The 21,837-nt window shown below is 31.9% G+C and overlaps 1 protein-coding gene across 1 annotated transcript in view; it reads left to right on the top strand.

Moving 5' to 3' along the window:
• Positions 1–20,931, top strand: part of LOC126745484 (sodium/hydrogen exchanger 9B1-like) — a 54,956-nt gene extending 34,025 nt beyond the window's left edge. The window contains exons 3-10 of the mRNA XM_050453346.1: positions 9,179–9,302; positions 14,123–14,307; positions 16,623–16,818; positions 17,375–17,608; positions 17,663–17,903; positions 17,963–18,233; positions 18,294–18,424; positions 20,300–20,931. Of these exons, the coding sequence (XP_050309303.1) occupies positions 9,179–9,302; positions 14,123–14,307; positions 16,623–16,818; positions 17,375–17,608; positions 17,663–17,903; positions 17,963–18,233; positions 18,294–18,424; positions 20,300–20,629 (1,712 nt within the window). The 3' untranslated portion in view covers positions 20,630–20,931. The remainder of the gene's footprint in view (positions 1–9,178; positions 9,303–14,122; positions 14,308–16,622; positions 16,819–17,374; positions 17,609–17,662; positions 17,904–17,962; positions 18,234–18,293; positions 18,425–20,299) is intronic.
• The last annotated feature ends 906 nt before the right edge of the window (positions 20,932–21,837 follow it).

The raw sequence follows: 21,837 nt of genomic DNA, 5'->3' as shown, positions 1-21,837 counted from the left end.
TTTATCTGATTGAACTAAATATTTTTAATTGCGCAAACAGGTTTTGCTTCCTAACAATTAATCATTGATGATTTAAACAGGATTTCGCTGTATTACTTTAGTATTTTAGTAGAGACGTAATAAAATTAAGAAGAAACAAGATAAGATTATCTAAGAAATTGCATGAGCAATTAATTCTCTTCCTAGCACTGGCAGTTAAAATGTGCAATAATGCATATATTTCTTTTCAAGAAACTCTATAAAATCAGCATTAAGAACACTGATTCCAACAACATGGAGTATACTCCAATACCCTAGAGTGTGTATCTTAACATGTAGCATAATAATGGCATTTCGTATAAGCAAGTTAAGTAGGTGACACATTTTTGGCTGATTACATCATTAGTTTACATAATGTCAATTATTTCTAAAGAATTATTTCTTGTATCTAATCTGTTTATCTTTGGTTCTTTATCAGTAAATATTAATTCACGTTAAGTAATATTTTACAATTAACTCATAGTAGAATAATAATTGCTTTAAGAAGTTTGCTTGATTTCCTATGTTTTCTTGATCAATGGGAGGAGAACAGGACGCTGATGTAGTTATAAATGGAAGAAAAAATTGGTTCATGACCAATTCAAAAATCCAAAGGCTTTTTCTTAGTTTCGTCCTTCTAAAGCAAAAGATATTATTCACAATATCGTAGCTCTTTTATACATAAAAAACTAGCATTTTTGGAGGCCAATTTTGGGCTAAAAAAATGTCCAAAATTGCATTTTTGACATTGTCCACACCTCCCTAAAAATCAGCGAAGAAGATGCCTGTTCTATTTTATTGTTTCTTAATTAAAAACCATAAACTATTACAGAGATTCAAGATTCCTTGTTATATTTTTTACAATAGTCCTTCTTACTTACTACTTAAATGTTGACACATACATGCTTTAATTGATGCATTTATATTATCCATACAATATTTACAGCCTAATTATTGCGATCATTGTCAATGACTTTTTCTGCTCAAAATTTTATCTTTTGTATATCTCTTATATTGATCTTTCTGTCGTCTTGTGTTAGTTGTCCATAGTTGTCTATTCATGTCTGTCTAGTTTGTCTTTGTATTTCCTTTTGAAATTTATACATTATATTGTTCGCTGCTTTCTATGGAGACTAGGGAGACTATGCAAAAACCCTCTATCTCCTCTTTTAGTTTAAATCTAGCCAAGTCTCCATTAAAATTTACATGCCCGGTAATCGTTTGGGTGGCTTTGCTTAACAGGATAATTTGCATTTATGTTGTTCTTCCTTTGTCACAGGTATTCATGAAAGTTAGCTAGAAATTCAGTTATCGTATTTTCTTAACACGGATTATAACCATATAATAAGAATAATTTAGGTTACGTAAATTTAACTAAATACTAAATTTAAATTAATTTCGAATAATAGGTAACAGTAATAGAGTTGGATACTAAATTCGAACAATTATTCGAGTATCTTTGGAAATTCGCCGGTCTTTTCTCGTTTTGTAACTGTATTGTTCATGAAAATCATTTCTAGTGTTCATTGTCGCATATCGTCTCGCTAAGTTGTTAGCTTCTGATATTTTTTAATTTGTCCTTCGTATCCATTTAAGTTATGCATGTATGCCATTTTTTCTTAGCTTCAGTATTTGCCTAGTTAAGTGTGTAATAAGTTTCTCTCGTGATTTAATATAAGTTTAGTTCTTGTATAGTTTTGCAATCTCTGTTAATAATTTTATTACGTTGCCAAGTTTAACCAGTAGCTATTATTTTTATCATTATGGTAGATTACCAGTTCCAGATCGATGTTTGTCTCCCTGTTATAAACGTCTATCGAAGGCTGAATTAATAATGTCTTTTTTCTAGTATTTGTGAGTGTAGCCCTGTCACACCCCATCGAAACCCTATAAAATCAGCTTTACCTGATTCCAACAGCATGCAAGTATTTTCAGATGATAGAGTATACTCCAATGCCCTAGAGTGGGTATCTTAACACGTAGCATAATAATGGCATTTCGTATAAGCAAGTTAAATAGATGACACGTTTTTGGCTGGTTACATTATTAGTTTACATAATGTCGATTATTTCTTGTATCTAATCTGTTTATTTGTGGTTCTTTATCAGTAAATATTAATTCACGTTAAGTAACATTTTAAAATTAACTCATAGTAGAATATTAATGGCTTTAAAAAGTTTGCTTGATTTCCTATGTTTTCTTGGTCAATGGAAGGAGAACAGGGCGCTGATGTAGTTAATTATAAATGGAAAAAAAAAATATTGGTTTTTGGACCATACAAAGAATGAAAAATTTCAAACATTAACGGCCGATTTCTCGGCACCTATAAATGCTAGCTTCAAAAATCCAATGGATTTTTCTTAGTTTCGTCCTTCTAAAGCAAAAGATACTATCCGCAATATCGTAGCTCTTTTATACATAAAAAACTAGCATTTTTGGAGGCCAATTTTGGGCTAAAAAAAAATGTTCAAAATTGCATTTTTGACATTGTCTACACCTCCGTAAAAATCAGCGAAGAAGAAGCCTGTTCAATTTCATTGTTTCTTAATTAAAAACCATAAACTATAACAGAGATTCAAGATTCCTTGTTATATTTTTTATAATGGTCCTTCTAAGTTACTACTTAAATGGTTACACATACATGCTTTAATTGATGCATTTATATTACCCATGCAATATTTACAGTCTAATTGTTGGGATCATTGTCAATGACCTTTTCTGCTCAAAATTATATCTTTTGTATATCTCCTATATTGATCTTTCTGTCGTCTTGTTTTAGTTATCCATAGTCATGTCTGTCTAGTTTGTCTTTGTATTTCTTTTTAAGAATTATACATTATAATGTTTGCTATTTTCTATGGAGGCTCTGTCACAATGGCAAAAAGCCTCTATCTCTTTTAGTTTGAATCTAGCCAAGTATCCATTAAAATTTGCATGCTCGGTAATCATTTGGGTGGCTTTCCTAGATAAGATAGTTTACATTGACGCGGTTCTTCCTTTGTCACAGATATTCATGAAACTTAGTTAGAAATTTAGTTATCGTATTTTCTTAACACGGATTATGTTTAAAACATAAAAAAGAATCATTTAGCTTACATAAGTTTTACTAAATACTAAATTTAAATTACACTCGACTAATAGATAATAGTAATAGAGTTAGATTGTATTTTTTTTTAACACAAAACGTCAATAAATTTTAAAAATTATTTAGGTTATCTCAAATAAACTGTAAAAATTAAATTGAACTTAAATTCGAACAATTATTCGAGTATCTTTGGAAATTCGCCGGTCTTTTCTCGTTTTGTAACTGTATTGTTCATGAAAATCATTTCTAGTGTCCATTGTCGCGTAGTGTTTTTCGCTAGTTAAATGTAGTCAACACGAAAATAACTTTTTTTGAAAATTATTTATTCAAGAGCGGAAATTACAAGTTAAAATCTAGCTTAACTTGAACAGTAACTTAATAGTAATGTAATTATGTTCTTAATGACAAGGCAATACATATATTTGTAGATTGGTTTGCTTAGTAATCAAATAAGTAAATCAATAGGTAATTGGTTAGCTGAATAGGCAGATTGGTAGCGTGTAACTCGCTGATTACATTATTAGTTTACATAATGTCGATTATTTCTAAATAACTATTTCTTGCATCTAATCGGTTTATCTTTGTTTCCTTATCAGTAAATAATTATTAACGTTAAGTAACACTTTATAATTTTATAATTAACTCATAGTAGAATAATAATTGCTTCAAGAAGTTTGCTTGATCTCCTCATAACCTTGTGTTTTCTTGATTAATGGGAGGAGAACAGGACGCTGATGTAGTTAGTTATAAATGGAACGAAAAAAGTTGATGGTTTCTGGATCATACAAAGAATGAAGCATTTCAATTTTTGACGGCCGATTTCTCGGCACCTATGGACACTAGCTTTAAAAATCCAATGGCTTTTTCTTAGTTTTTTCCTTCTAAGGCAAAAGATACTATTCGCAGAATCGTGGCTCTCTTAACTTATAGGCATCTCTTATACTCAAAAAAAACGTTAAAAATTGCATTTTTAATATTGTCTACAACTCCCTAAAAATCAGCGAAGAAAAAGCCTGTTTTATTTTATTGTTTCTTAATTAAAAAACATAAACTATTACAGGGTATACCATATATTGGTATATATAGTCCTTCTTACTACTTATACGGTTAGAAATACATGCTTTACTTGATGTATTTATATTATCCATACAATATTTACAGCCTAATTATTGGGATCATTGTCAATTACTTTTTTTGCTCAAAATTCTAACTTCTGTATATATCTTATATTGATCTTTCTGTCGTCTTGTTTTAGTTGTCTATTCATGTCTATCTAGTTTGTTTTTGTATTTCCCTTGGAAAATTATACATTATATTGTTCGCTGTTTTCTATGGAGACTAGGGAGACTATGCAAAAACCCAATTTAATTATTCGAGTATCTTTGGAAATTTGCCGGTTGGAAATTTTCTCGTTTTGTAACTGTATTGTTCATGAAAATCATTTCTAGTGTCCATTGTCGCGTATCGTCTCGCTAAGTTGTTGCTTCTTTTATTTGTTAATTTGTCCTTCGTATCCATTTAAGTTATGCATGTATGCCATCTTTTCTTAGCTTCAGTATTTACCTAGTTTAGTGTGTAATAAGTTTCTCTCATGGTTTAATATTGAAGTTTAGTTCTTGTATATTACTGTGTTGATGATATTACGTCGCCCTTTGCCACTTTCAAGTTTCACCAGTACCTATTTTTTTTTATGGTAGATCACCAGTCCTAGATCAATGTTTGTCTCCCCGTTATAAGCGTCTACCGAAGCCTAAAATTGATCATGTCTATTGATGAGTATTTGTGAGTGTAGCCCTGTTACACCCTATTGTTCTAATTTGAGTATTTTGTGTAGCTTCTTTAAACTATAAGAGCCATGTCTCTCTTTTGCTTCGATCAAAGTCGGAGGGATCCCCGTTATAGTCGTTGGCTTTATGGCCCCAGATTTCGGATCCATACAACCAATCTATATTCTAATCTCTTCTGTAAGTCTCATGCTATTTATAAAAATTTAGTTTTCTACTAATTATAAGTCCCAAGTACTTTATTGTCTCTTCATCTTCGAGTATAATGGCTTGTCTTCTGTAGGTGCTGTGGGTTATCTTATGTTTTTTCCCAGGAGATAAATATCGTTTCTGTCTTTTATTCACAACAGGTCAAGTTTACATATATTTTTTGCATCGCATTTGCTTTACAATAAATAATTTTATACGCTTATATTTTTAGTATATAATTACATACGCTTGCTACATATGCTAGTGTGTCTGTATATGTTTCGTGTATGTTTCTGTTCTTAGTTTGTTCGTTCTGTATTTGTTTTCCGGTTAGTCTAGCTCCCTGAACCAACTCTGCATGACTAGATACCACATCGTTGGCCCAAGGCTTAAACCTTGCGAGCACCCTTTACTTTAGATCTTCACTTTATCATAAAATCATAATTCAGCCGTTCAGCGGAAAAGTGGTCTAACTCCCTTAAAGTGGAAATTTAGAAAATTGATATTTTGCATCTGGATGAATTAAAAAATCACAGTAACATATTCTTTACTTTTTTGTACATATTTATAATAACCCTGGACTAAAATTTCATATGGTAAACATTTTTACTGATTGCGCCCATTAATTACATTTTTGCCGCCCAATGTCATTCTTCCAGTAAGTTTTTTTCAAAAATATAGCGGAAAAGTGGTATAACTTGGAGAGTTATATCACTTTTCCTCGTAAAAGTTAAACAAATTTCACAAAACTGATGAACCAAAGAAAAATAATAGCTGTAGTATGTTTATTATGATATCTATTACTAATAAAAGTGTTCAAAAAATATAGAGCTTGAAGAGCAAAACATTACTACTACTTATCTTACACTAAGGAGAGAAAGAACAAGTTATTAAACAAATTAGTCTTCATCAGAATCAGATAATGAACCACTGTCAACAGCAGCTTCTTTTGACAGTAAGTCCAGGAAGAACTGATGCTGAATCGGAGGAATCCACTGAAGAAGTTCTATCATATCTTTTTTCTTAGCTACAGTAACTGATCTACACACTACGTACCATAACACTAAAAAAACCTGACTAAACAAGAAAAAGCGAGTTTAATAGGACCTGGCGCGACATCGGAACAGCGTGGTACCTTGACTTATACCACTATTCCAGCGAACGAATCCATTATGTTGAGAGGAATAACGTTAGGAAGCTCTTATCTTAGCTAAGTTAAAATTTTGACTTATACCAGTTTTCGACTGAATATATTAGATCAGTAGAAACATAATGAATGGTATAATTCAAAAATTAAAAAATACTGACATATACCACTTTTCCTCTGAGCGGCTCAATTGTCTGTTGGTTAGTGTGCTGTTATATTCTAGGTGTCCTTGCAGTCTCTTGGTAATTACTTAATTGGCTTTCGTCTATCTATTGATTTCTTATGTGGTGTTCCCCCCATGTGTTCTTCATAAAGCTGATCGCAATTGTCTTAGGTTCGCTCTTTATTTCCTAAGTTGGTCTGTCCACCATGTCTATTGTTTTTGTCTGTTTTACTTTGTATTGGGTCGTACTTGACTGACTATAATATTAATTTAGCAGCAATCAATATTTTTAAAAAATCTTGGGTAAAAAATGTTATACAAGACAGAATAAAATTGTATACTTGGGTAAAATCAGCGATCTGACCTAAACATTAACTTTGGTCCATTAATTCATCCAATATTTTAGTCTTTGATTTTAAAAAGTCTCATAGAACCTGAGATATTTATAGAGATATAAAGTGTTTGAGGACCATTTTGAGTCTTATCCAGATGGCAGTTTCTCGATACGTTAAATTGAAATTTTGAATATTTTTTATTTCCTCGGCTTTTTTAAGTAGAGTTAAGATATATCCTCTAATCTCCAGCTGCCTCGATTTTTAAGGTCATTTCGAGTTTTTCCTAAGCGATTGCTTTCTTTGACCCTAACTACTTGATATTCCACAACAACAGATAACAATATGAGATTTGATCACAATATGAGTTTTGTTGTGGAATTTCGGTAATTATGTATAGTTGTCCTTTTTTCATTTTTCCTATTTTATCCAACCTCTAATTACTCAACCTTCTCCCATTTACCTCCTTTATACGATTCATTTCTGCCATCCTATTTTTCATGTGGTTTCTTCATTCGTCAGAGTTACCTAACTGAGATACACCAATAATTTCATATAGATGGAAATACCGATTTTAGTTAGCTTCTTTAAAGGAAAGTATTCTGAAAGACGGTTTTTTAGTATTACTTTGTTTTCTTTGATCCATGTTACTAGTTTGATTTATGATTTTAATGATACCATTTAAGAGTTCATTAGTTATTAAATTCCTTTCTACTCTTTATTTACCCTATAATTTTGGCTACTTTGGGACATCTTACGATAACAATAAATGCACATATGTATGAACAACTCCAACCCCTTTTAGCACTTGTTCGTTTTCAAATCAAATTCAATTTTCATTTTTGGCTTCCAAGTGCTATAACACTTTAATATGTAACAAATTTGAAAATCTCAGTTCATCGGGTTTTAAAACTCGACTAAAGGGCTTCTTGCTGGGTAAATATAAATAAGAATAAAACTTCTAAACTGTTTAAGAAGCATTATTATTTTTCTCGCGTATAAGTAGTAGGTATCTTTATAAGTATTTTTTCACCTGTTTTTCCCTTAAAATTAATATTGTAACATAGTAGTTTTTAATTAATGCTGAATTATACATTTGACTGTTATTATTTAGAATTTAATGTATTTAGTTAGATGTTTGCCGATATTTTATGCAATATTGTAATTATGTAATATTTGATTTTTGTATGCTCGGTTAAGCAAACAGCCATGGCTGCCCTTCGCCGAGCCTAATAAAAAGACGTTTATTATTATTATTATTATTATTAATTAAACATGCCTTATGGAAATTTAGAATTAAAAGGATTTCGAAGCCTCTGGATCATCATTGTATTAGAGAGTAAAATATCTGAGCACTGTTTAACTATTTTTCAAAAACTAGCTTATATAGTTTAATTTTAATTTTTTTTTTTAATTCTAACCCTCTTCAGATTTACCTCAAGGGATCAGTGTGCGACCACTGCTATTTAGTATTTTTATTAATTACTTTGTGCAGATGATTTGAGGGCCAAAAGACAAATATGTCCTTCATTTGATCGCGTTGGGTTAATTCTGCTATTTGCTAAACTGTTATTTTAGTAACTAGGGCTTTACAAATCTTAAGTACTTACCTCTGAAATTTCACCACCTTTCAGAGTTGAAGCTGCTGAAGCGCTCAGGGCTTAAACTGGTCCAGAAAATCATCATCTTTTATATGATAATCTGATTCTGATGATATAAAAGGAGACATCGATACAGGATGTGTCAGTTGCTAAAATTGAAGGTTTTAAGTATCTCCCAGAATAAAAACAGAGAAAATGTGTGGACAACTTAGATTTAGTGGCCTTACTTTCATATAATATAAAGTTAAACAAATCTCATTGTTAATTTTTATCTGTTCAATCTGATGAAATCCAAGGCGCATTAAATGTACAAATAAAAACATTTTGTTTATTCTAAAATTTTGTAATCAATTTAAAAGCACATGCCTTATCGATTATTAATAATATGTACTCTCCTTTTAACACTTAAAGTATTGTTCACATGTTAATTGTCACAACTCGCGCTCCGGTTGCTCATTGATTATTGATTCAAATTAGTTCCTCGTAATGGATTTTAATTTTATTTTTCGAGGGGTAGACCAATGGAAAAGTTTTTTAAAACACAATTTTATTTTCTGATATCACATGGTGATAATAATTATCGATATTAAGCGTAATAGGAAGTTGTACGCATTAGGCAATTACGCATAGTAATTTTTTGGCATAAAACAAAACATGGATGTAGAGGTATTAAAATGGTTGCTTCTGCTCTTTCTTAAGAAGTTTTTTTTTCAGTATTTTCATTGGTTATGACACACATTGGTATTTTTTTTATAAATTCTCTACACGAAACAATTGGGGCTCTTAAATTTAGTTCATTATGTTGATAATTATTCCTATTATTGGGTATTATTTACTTTATTTATTTAATTTTTTTTAGAACCAGAAATTGATTCAAAGAGCAAAGCCAATGTTAACAGGCTCACAAGAAGTCTGTCCCAGATATCTAATACTTCACGAAAATCCAAAACGAGATTTTCTGACAACGGAGATGACAATCCTAGGTAAGAAATACGTTTAATTTTTTTATTACTATTATTTTTAATTTAAAAAAGTTCAATTAATTTAATTTAATAGAAATAGAAAAAAATTATCCAAGTATAATTTTAAAGACAAATTAGGAAGAAAGTTGAATTGCCTAGTAAAGTCACTTAAAGCCCTTTAAAGTGAATAAATTTGTAAAGATTATATAGTCGGATTACCGAACAGATGGAATAAATGATGTGCGCGAAATATAGGCCCGCCCATCGATGCAACCTTGGCAGATTTAGACGAGGAGAATTATGCCTACTTATTTTAAATTATTTTATGCAAAGTTATGTTAATATATTGGGGTTTACCGAAAAGGGATAGGTAATACTTTTAAGTAATCGTGCCAGGTCAAACATTTAGGGTGTAATTGGCCAGGTTCATCAGAATCGAGCGCTACCTGAGCGCTGGAAGTTTTGCGTATAATAGTGAGCAAGTCATACCTGAGCAACAATCGAGCGCTCAGGGAGCGCTTTTTTCTGATGAACCCGACCATTATAAAATATAATTTTATGATCATAATCTGGTTTTGAGAATTACTTAAGTAGCTTTTATCTTTTTTTAAATATGTGTTTTAAAATGAAAGAAGGAATAACAAGTTAGGGGCTGCGCTGGTAGGCCTATGAGATTTAAATTTATAGATTGAATATAAGTATATATTTGTTCCTTATTTAAAAAAGGAACAAATACTACAAATACTGCTGTAAACTGGACTTTTTGCACTTTGTTGTATGCTGGATGCTCGTTATCACATGTTTTATATATGTTCATAATCACTTCCTTTTCAGCAATGGTCAAATGTTTTCGTACTCTTTTCTTGGGGGTTGACAATGGGGGTGTACGTGGCGCGTCAGCCATTATTTGTTAACAAAAAAATTAACACAATCTCAACTTTTCAATATTGCGAAGATTCAAATATTTGAATAGCAGAAAATTCAACCAAAACGATCTAAAGCCGCTCGACTAATAAAATTAAATAAAACCCCAAGTCATGAACCCTATCGAGGCTCTAGGTCACACCTCCGGCGCAGAACGATCACGTGACCTCTCCATCTGTTCAGTAACCCAAGTATAGTTAGAATGAATAAAATTGTTATGGATTCTCTTTATCCTACTATATTTAAAATACTGTCTATCCTAATATATTTAAAATACTGCGCGCTGTATTTTAACTTCAAACAACACAAGTAAACAATAAATGCATCTAATGAGCATGGTATACAAAATTTGAAGAAAAATTGGATCCTGAAATGACTTCTCACGATAAAATCCTGAAGCGAGTCTAAATACTATTGACCCAACATGTAGGTCAAATAATAGGTGAATGAAAAAAATGATTACTCTAAGATCCTTATATTCAACGCTTTTAATACTATACGTTACTGAAGTTGTGTTGTTAATGCTAGTTTCGACACACTGTGAATAGTTAAAGTTCCCAAATGTTATAATGCCATTATTTTATTGTACCTATATTATTATGATCTTGCATACATATACCGGCGTTTTTCAAATAGCAATATTTCTATTTTTTGAGACATTGCTGCATGTGATCCTTTTACTAAGCTGACCAGTTTCTGCATCTTTTTCTTTTTCTTGTGCTTATCTGCTCTGAAAATTTAAAATTCTGTATCTGTAGTTATATCTGATTGGATCCTGTTAATTTTTCAATTTGTTGGCCTTGATTGATAAATCGGTAATGCAACTTTTTCGATGTGCTTTCGTTGATTAGACATTTCAGACTCTCTAGAGTTCACTATTTGGTTAACTGCAATTGCCACGCCATCATTTTTCAATTATTCACATACGTGAATGCTGTGCAATTGACATACAAGGTATTTTATTTTTTTTGTTCTTATATTTCTTCCTACACCCACACCCAAACTCAATTTTATTGTTGAACTGTAGTTTGTTCCACCACTTTCAATGGCCAACGTTTGTTAGACAGATCTGTCGCCACTGTCCTTTTGACAGTAAGGTTTGACGCTGATTCTGAAGTGAAGTTGACAGTAGGATGACTCTAACTTATTTTAACGTTTGTGTTGTTAATGATATGTGTTTCTCGCTTTTTAACACAATTTAAATATAAACATGAAAGGGTACTAAGGTCTCCCCCGTTTAGTGATAACGTGAAACAATTAAAAACTGCCTCCATGACGTAAACCTCGATTCCTTTTGACAGAAGTCTAATAAGAATCTGTGTAAAGCTAGTAATACTAAGCAACCAAAAAAAAGAGAACCCAGCCTATGACGGTTGCGAAATTAAAATTTTAACTTCTAAAACTCTCAAGGGATCTTAATAAAAATTTGTGCGGGAGTCTAAAATGAATATATGAATGCAAACATATAAAATATGTTTAAAACACGTGCATTCAATTCATCATGAAGCGCTATACAATCTCACATTCGTATTCTTAAGCACTGAGTCAATGAATGCAACTATTCGAAATCTATAATAAAATTTTTAGAAATCCGATTTAAATATCGCGTCAATATTCCTAACTTCACTGCACTGAACTGTCAACTCGACTTCTAGCGGCGACACGGCTCCTTATATACTCGGCTGACCATGATTCCGAAAAATTCGCTGATCTTCCACGCGTCTCCAGAGATGGCGTGCGGTATGTCACTTGTGCCATAGGTTATTTACCTTTGCAAATCTGGATACCATAATTTATGTTTTTAAATTTGACTGGTATACTCAGATGCTGATAAAAAAAACGCAACAGAGAAAATTATCTTCAAATTTAAAGCATTTTTTTTTCTATTTTTAGCCCTAATTTAATGTTCTTTTTAGCAGACTGTATATATTTATCTGAGTTTTAATTGGTATACCCACTTTTCTAAAAAATTTGGTTATATTTGACTTAATATATGGGGTTATTCAGAGGGTGATTTCTTTCCCCTAACTTTGAAACAGCCTGTGGAATAACTTCGTTAGCGAGTTTTCATCAAACCTGGTTTTTCGGTTATAACTATATCTCCTGAGCATTTTATTTTTTGGTTCTTTTTAAGAGCGAAATGAATTTTCTACCCAGAATTCACTACTTTTTAAAGTATCATAATTTTTTTTCTATTATTTTGTAATACGACGAGGTGACCGTTTTCATAATCTAATATTGACACTCTTTTTTAACTTACGATTGGTCATGGTTCTTAGTGTCGAAGGTTGTGCGAAAGTCGTTGCTCTTGGTAAAGATGGGCAAAATCGCTCTACGATCAAAAGAATAGTGAGACTTTTTATAGACAAACTAGTAGAAATAGGCGTAAGGTGGCAAGAGACCGCTTTAGACGATCGATATATCAGAGTCAACGCTTTGCAGGATAGTCATTTAACAGCGTTGCAAACAAGAAGTTGCTTCAAGAGGTTCCATGCAACAATGTAAGTGTATTAAGAGTCCATCAAAGATTACATGAGTTTGGTTTGCAAAGTTGCAGACCAGTCACTGGGACCGAATTCCTACTACGTCACAGAATGGCTAGACTGCTATTTTCCAGATATCATTTACATTGGAATGTGGTACAATTAAGAATGAATTGGTGTTGTTTAATTACGGTTCGTTGGCTGCGCATCTCTATATTGAGGAGATATTAGCAAATAATATAGTACCCCTTTCTCAATACATATATTATATATCGGCAATGAATTAACACTAATGCAAGATAATGCGCGGCCACATTCTGCAATAGGTTATTGCGTTACAAATAACCTAAAAGAAGTTGGAATCAAACAAAATGAACTGGCCAGCTTGATCACCAGATTTTTACCATATAAAATATGTTTGGGACATGCCAGAGGATTGGAGGTCAAGTCGCACCAACTTCAATAAATGAATTGCGCTTGTTTTTCTAATTTTTATACTTAGGTTAAGTTTCAGCTATGATGTTTTTTGATGAAATATCATTTTTTGTGTTTTTGTTATCATTGTTTATTAAAACCAGTAACAGATCGTTGCCTTTTAACGTTTTTTTAATTCCAAATACCGTGCTACTGAAGCGTTGCTATAACATTACGATAACATTATTGTTATCGCACGAAATCACTTCGTCGTATTACAAAATAACACCAAAAGATAATGATAATTGAAAAAGTAGTGAATTGTGGGTGGAAAATTTATTTTGCTCTTAAAAATGAACCCAGGCATATTTAACATCAACCAAAAAACATGGTTGTAACAGATAAGCAAGGTTTTATGAAAATTCGCTAACGAAACTATTCCACAAGGTGTTTCAAAGTTATGGTGAAGAAATCACCCTTTGATTAACCCCGTATAATAAGTCAAATACTAAATTTTAATAAAAAACTGAGTGACCAATTCAAACGTATATAATTTTATACAAAATCTGCTAAGAAAGTCATCACAATAGGGCAAAAAAGAAACAAAAATATATAATACTTTAAAACTAACAAAAATTTTCTGCGTTGCGTTGTTTTTTGCATCTGAGTGTGAATGGCGCAATCGTAAAAACTGGACACTGAATAGTTTACTTTTTACATTTAGTGACCTTACTCAATACATGCTTTAAAACCTGTCCTTTAGATGGCGATACAAGTAATAATTTCCACACAAGGGTGAGAATGGCTATTATTGAACTGATTACGGAATGAAACTAGTCTTTTACCCTAAACTTTATATTTTCTAAATGAAACATTTGTAGCAATGTAACACGATTTCAGTTTGACGTATTTTTGCATATTTTCGTATAGAGTGGTAAATTTTTAAATTGACACTGGAACTGGTTTTAAATGCATGATATTGATAATAGATGACTTTCAAATTAAAAATATGTTTTTTAGATCGTGGTGGTATGCATTTTGCCTAAAATGTCGCTCAAAAGAGTCAACACCGGCTTCATGGGAGCCGCAGTATTGGTCTTACCTCTGCCCACACCCATTTTGTCCAGATTATCGATCGATGGCCCGACTATTCGCCCTGATTATTATCGGGGTGGTTTCATGGTGTATTTTTTACACCATTGTAGGTAATTAAGATTTTTTTTTTATTTATATTTTCTTATTGAAACTTAATAATATGTTATCTACCAATTATTGTGATGTTAAGTGATTTTTTAATTTACGTAATATCTATATATAGTTTAGTGGTCAGTGGTTATTGAAAGCGGGTTTAGGGTAATCAAAGATTCCTCATTCTCGTCTACTTATAATAACTGATTCCCCAGTGGATTCATGCAGTTTGTGGAAATTTCCATTTACTATCTGGAGATTTGCACTTACTATCTGGTTATTTCCAGACTGCCAAAATATTATTAATTAATATATATAATATCTATTAATTAGTTTAGAGAGACTTGACAAAAACGGTTAATTTTTTACTAAGATGTCTTTTATGTTTTCATGGTTTTTTCCTACTGGTGTTGGTACTATACAGTCTTTCCATAATATGCGTGCAGCAATTTTAAAATTAGCTAGAGATTCAGCTATAAAATAAAAATTGTTCGACTGTGACAAGTGAATTATTTCTTTGTAAGCCCTAAGAATTTGATTTGAAATTAAAAAAAAAATAAAAAATAAAATAAAATTCTATTTGACGATGATAGAGAGCAAGAAATAAAGGAAGAGTACACAAAAAGAGAGTAACAATAACAAAAGAAGAGGTAAAAATTGCAAAATCTATCAAATCTCCAAGACCCGACAAAATTCCAGCAGAAATGATTAAACTAATTCCAGAAGATCAAATAGGCATATCATCGAACTATTTAACACATCATCATGCAAAAGAATGCAACAACTATTAAACTATTAGTCTAAGGAAGAATCACTTTCAAAATATTCTTAAAGAGAATACACCAGAGAAATGTTTAGGAAATTAGAACAAGATATTAGCGAATCCCAATTTGGCTTCAGAAATTCAGTGGGAACAAAAAGCCTTGTTTGGTTTTTATGTGTGAACTTAAAGATGCATGGGCACAAATCAACCGATGTATTTTGATGATGTATGAGATGTGAAAGATATAAAAATAATAAATAATTTAAAATACAATCAGACAGCCAAAATCAAAATGGATAATGAATTCTCAGTAGTACATGGTGTAAAACAAGGATGGGTACTATCGTCGCTATCATTTAATCTCTATTCAGATAAAATCATTCAGAGAGCACTGGAGAAAACAACAAGGGAGTAAATTAATAGTATCCGGTATGCAGATGACACCATTCTTATTTCCACAATAATAGAAGATTTACAGAACTTGATTGATCAAGTAGTGACTAGCAGCAAGAAGAGCGAACTTACCTTAAATATCAAAAAGACTTAATTTATGACCATTATAAAATTAGTTCAGCAACAGGCAAAGCTATGGATCCACAGAGAACTAGTAAAGAAAATCTGTAAACACAAATACTTATTAACAACGGTCAACGAAAGTAATGAGTACATTGAGGAAATTAAATCAACAATTGGATAAGCCAGAACTATATTTAACAGATGCATGTGTTATGCAGTAGAAAACTTACAACTTCAAGTCAGAATACTGGATAGAATCCTGGACGTTAAAGAAGAATATAAGTGATGAACTGAAAGATTTGAGATGTAATCGTATAGAACCTTAAGAATAAGTTGCGCTGGACATGCTGGAACTAATAATGAGGTACTGCAAAGAATGGGAATTGGAAAGAAAATAATGAACACAGTTAGGATAAGGAAGCTATAATATCCAGGCCACGTAATGAGGGGAGAGAAATATGTATTGTTGCAGAATATTATGCAAGAAAAGATACTGAGAAAACTGTAGTTCCGTTGAGTTGTTTACAACTGTAGTATCAAAAGTGAGGATAACTATGATGCTTACCTTCTAAGAGAAGATGGTACTTGAAGAAGAAGAAGACTTGTTATAAAGTATTTACAAATATGTTAAGTATTCTGATAATCCCCAAACCCCAAAAGTGCGTTTTCTTAAACGTTAGCTGGCGTTGTTTTTTTTTTTTAACTTTCAACCTCTCTTAGTTTTGAAGAAGAGTATTCTGTATTACAATATAACTATTTATAAGCTCTTTGTAATCATTGAGCTTATGAGGTTTGAATAATGACCTAGGTTAACATACGAGTTTATCCATGTTAATTAATTAGCAAGTCAGCAAAATTTGATCTAAATTTATTGTGTTCGTTTTTTTTCTTGATACTTGACCAAGATACATTCTACTTATTGAATAAAATTTGATCATTAGTTCCGCAACACCTGGAAACTCGCCACCATTCTTTTATATAATAATACGTAGTATATATTCTATGTGGCTGCAAAAATAAACTGTTGAACTAATTTTTTTTAAAATCTACTAGGTGAGATAGCAGCCCCTCCAAGTGGAATATTGTTCCAACTCCTAATTTTGATTCTAATATCGAAATTTGGCGGATGGCTGGTCAGTCTCACCTCTCTACCAGGGCTTATCGGAATGCTCTTCACTGGTCTCATTCTACAAAATCTAAACGTTGTGGACATAGATGAGACTTTCTCTCCAATCACTAAGCATTTAAGGTATAACTCTATGTTGCTTAGTTTGTAATTAATAAAGTTTAACGTCCCTAGTGTGAAATGGAAAGAAAGTGTCGCAGGTTTAGGACTTCAACTAATTTTATGCCTTTATTTAGACACTATAAAAGAAGCAAACATTATGAAGTATTACCTGTACATCTACGTTATAAAAAAAAATTATAACGTAGATGTACTGCGCAAAAATGTCCTGCAAAAAACGCCAAATAAAGTTTGCTTATTTTATCACATACAAAAAATACATATTCGGGATTAATTAAAAATATATATGCTTTCTCCTTTTTTTTGTTGTAAACTATAATCTTTAAAATTTGATGTAAATATAAGAAAATAAGACTGCTTGTTTTATAGTGTTTTTTATTTAATGTTTTAATTTATTTATTTATTTAATTGTAAAGTGTAACGTGTCATTTCCAACCCTGAAGATAGTCTAAATAAACGCCGCAACTCTTCTAAAATGAAATCAGTTTTACTTGAAGTCCTAAACTTGTGACACTTTCCTTCCATTTTATTTTATAATATTATAACATTTTGATTTTAGACGAATGGCCTTAGTGCTAATATTAATAAGGGCAGGATTAGACCTGGACCCGGTGGCCTTTAAGCGTGTTAAATGGTCGGTAATAAAGTTGGGTCTGGGTCCATGGTTCATTGAAGCTGCCATCGTATGCGTAATGGGTTATTATTTGCTCAACCTTCCATGGCTCTACAGTTTCGCTTTGGGCTCTGTTATAGCAGCTGTCTCACCAGCTGTTACTGTAGTATGTATACTAAGGTGAGAATTTTAATATGTCAAATCGGAATGATTAATGTAGGATATATTTTTTAGACTCAGAACTAAAGGATATGGTATCGGTAAAGGCATACCAACGCTGATTATTGCCATAGCGGGGATAGACGATGCTGTATCTGTAGCTATATTTGGAATAATCGAGAGTACCATGAATTCTCAGGCATCACTTACTTCAATAATTATACAAGCGCCCGTTTCGATTATTGGGGGGATCGCTTTTGGCATATTTTGGGGAATGATTTGTCATTACGCCCCAGAGAGAAAAGATCCCTATGTGGTTAGTTTTATAATATAAATTAACAAATATAACCATTTTACTATAGTTTTACCTTTTAGTCAATATTGCGTGTATCCCTTTTGCTAGTTGGCTGCACTGTAGCAGTATTTGGCAGCGAATATATAGGATACGGAGGAGCTGGACCTCTCGCTTGTGTAGCTGGTGCGTTTACTGCCCTGGTTGTGTGGACAAAACAAGGATGGGACGTGGAGGAGAATCCAGCGTCAGAAAGTTTCGAAATTCTATGGATGTTCTTTGAACCGATTTTATTTTCAATAACTGGCGCTCAAATACGGTTAAATGAGCTCGATGGGAATGTGGTGCTTCTTGGTAAGATATAACCGATTAGAGTTATTTTTAAATGAACTATTAATTTGAAACATATTTTAGGCTTGGGTATTTTAGTGGCTTCTTCAGTCATTCGCATTGTGGGTACTGTAGTTCTCGGTATTGGATGTAGCTTAAATTTGAAAGAAAAAGTTTTTTGTGCTGTATCACTTATGGCTAAGGCAACAGTACAGGTATGTATTTAATAATTTGAATATTTTTTCAGTTGGATGGTTTGGAATTAAATAAGAATTTATCTGTCTGTCCTATCAATTTTTTAGGTACACTATCTAGTTTGTTTAATACCACAGGTATGACAAATCACCCTGTCCGATAGCAATTCTTCTACTGCAATATTTGTATTTTTCCTGATATATTGTTTAACTGAGTATCTAAGTATTGATCTTACTAATATTTTAATAATTAATTTCCTTGCTTATCAAAAACCAAATCTTCTTGAAGGCTTATTTTTTTATTAAATATTTGGCTAGATAAAGCTGGCTCAATAGCTGACATCAAGTATTCTCTTGGCCCAGTGTGGACTTCTGCTTAAATATTATATTTAGAGTTCCCAATTTTCTCTCAAAATTTAATACAAAGAAAATAAAGAGTGGACCAATCTCCAGAAAAAACTCTCCTCATATCTTTCCACTCTAAGATTTTCACAATTATTCCCTAGAATTTTCACGGTCTCTTTATCCATCATTAAAAAATATGTGTAACCATCCCTCTCACACCATCTTAGTTTAATTCTCAGTAGGCAGTCAATATTTAGGTAATCTAAAGCCTTTGTCGTATCTGTCAGGACTGCTGAACACAGCTTACCTTCATCAAAAGAAAGAGATATCATTATCAAGGCAGCAATGTATATTTGAGTCAAAGTTAAATGTTTGAAACTTACCGACGTTGATTTACGTTGTAACAGTAGAATCAACGAATTGACGAGACAGCACAATATTATAATTGAGTCAACGTTAGTCCTGTTTATTGTTCATCATCATTCCGTTCTTTGTCAAATTGAAACAAGTAATTAAGTTACTTCACTCCAGTTAAACCATTCTTATTTATATGGTGACTATATGAATTATGTTTTTAAAATATCATTCGCTACCTGAAGATAAATTAATTCTTCTGTCAAAAATTCAAGTCTGCATGCAACAGTTCATTTTGATAAGCACAAAATAATACTAATGGGCCTCTTTATTAAAATATAAAGCATTTTCTTTAATAGAAGAAGTCAATATTCAAAGTGAAATGGATGCAGATTACGTAGATTTGAGAAAAAGGCAACAACATCGCAACGCCGCGCGATAGCATTATGGATTCCATCGACACAAGAAATCTTTACCAGTGACGTCGTCAAAAATATTTATACATGATAAATATTTATTAAAAATCGATTATGCTTTAAATTTAAAAACAATATTACCGTTTGTGAACTTTTTATGCATTTTTTTACCGTACTTCATTAGAGTAAAGATACCTACCATATAATAAAAAATATTTTTATTTAAATTAAGTTATTATTGATTTCTTAATTAGTTTTTATTAATCTACGTTTATAATGACGGTTCTCCCTCGATATGGTGGTATCGATATTTACTTGTGAAAAAATCGCCTTGAATCGCTCTTATTTCATGGTGCAGCACAAACTGTACAAGTTTTTACTGTCATAACACTTGACAAAAACACTCAACTTTATTATTTAATCAAAAAATACTCTTTTATTGGTGCTGACAGCAGTTTTTTGGCTTATTCGTTCTTTGGTTGACTGCCTTGTTAACGTGCTTGTTCCACGTGTACTTGCTGTCAAAATAGATCCCAAGTACTTGACCTCTTGCTTTAGTTGCTGGTACATCATTTTACACCCTTTGCAACCTTCTTTTTGAAAAGTATAAGCTCCGTTTTATCAAGATTGACAGCTCTTGCTGTGTGCACGCAGCACCCTTTAATGATTCTGAACGCGATTACATGAATACTACCCCGATGATTTTCTGCTTAAAATTACTTTTGTTAAAGTCCATCATCTAAATTTTTGTTAAATATTATATCACCAACTTCTGTTTCAGGCTGCTTTAGGTCCAGTTCTCCTAGGCCTAGTATCCGATAATTCCTCAGACGATAAAATATACTCAGAAAAGGTCCTTATGGTATGTGTCCTGTCCATAATGCTAACTGCCCCTACTGCAGCTGCCTTCATGACCATCGCCGGACCAAGATTGCTTACCAGAACTACGGAACCATTTAGTTCGGAAAAATTGAGAAAATCGTTAAGGCTGTCGGTGAGGAGTTTGAGGAATTTAACCGTGGATATTGACAGGGAACTGGCCGACGACGAGGAAAAGAAATGTCTAGAGTTACCTAAGGATCTTATACAGGGTGACCATAACAAAATGTGATATTAAGATTATAATATACTTATGTGATTACTTTATTAGTTTAGAGTTCTATTTTATAGTATTTTTGTATTGCTTTATTTTATATTAAAATTTATTTAGGCAGTTTTCATCTAATTTTTTAGTTGTATTGCTATATACTTTAATGGTATTACCGAGTATTTTTTATTATCTATTCTTGTATGTATCCTTTTTTTGCATAATATTGTTAGTATTTTAGATTATTATGGTATTTTCAGTAAGATTTATTTTGATAATCTACTTTTTTATAATGTTAATAAAGCATGCTCTTTGATATAAATAAATTAGATGATATTTTTTTTTGTTACAAGTTTACATCCTATTTTAGTAAATTTGCTAAATTATATTAAAAGACTGCGGTAGGAAAGTTAATTTTTAATTAAGGAATTAAAGACTTCATTAAAAAAAGTCATCATAATTCGAGCAACAACTTCTGAAATATACTGATACTCTGCATATTCGTTTTTGTTTGAAAATGTACACAACTTTACTCTTTGTCTTAATGGATTGGAACCTTTGGATAAAAATAGATTTGACACTTTTTTAACGTTAAAAAGGTTTTATTTAGATCTCCGCAGGTGTTTTGCTAACCATATTAGCATCAGACAAGGTTCATTGGGATACTCTGCAAGATAAAAAGCAGTAGAAGTAGAGGTGGTGGTACTTACCGACACGTGTTTCTGTTTTTTTACTTCTTTGGTTTTTTCAGTCGGCCTTCGCTGAAAAGCAAAAACAACAAACACGTATCAGCAGGGACCATTTTTACTTCTGCTTTCCGTATTGCGGATTCCAGATAAAATTTATGTTTTTCCTATTGCACTCTTTATTCTCTGAAACCATATTAGTATCTGCAGGAGAAGGTTAGGACAAAACTATAACACTAACAACATTCTTTAGAATATATGTAATGAAGTCTAGAAAATACAATTAAGTGTTCAAAGACCAGTTCGTAGAGTCTTAAATACTAACTATGTGGAACAATACTGTATTAGTTGATCTCCTGGTTGGATTTATATTTTTTCTTGATATGATCACTACAATTTTAGTTCTCTCTTTATCTTTATTTTGCATCCTCGTTTGTTTCCACACAGGCTTTTTATCACGTCACATTAAATTACAGTTTATCGATTTGATCATCTACCACGCTCATAAAAATGTCCCACTCGAAGTTTTTGATTGAAGTTTTGCGA

This window comes from Anthonomus grandis, chromosome 16 (genome assembly GCF_022605725.1).
Source record: "Anthonomus grandis grandis chromosome 16, icAntGran1.3, whole genome shotgun sequence".
NCBI lineage: Eukaryota > Metazoa > Arthropoda > Insecta > Coleoptera > Curculionidae > Anthonomus > Anthonomus grandis.
Note: the sequence above shows the minus strand (reverse complement) of the source record. Positions and strands in the feature narration are given on the sequence as shown.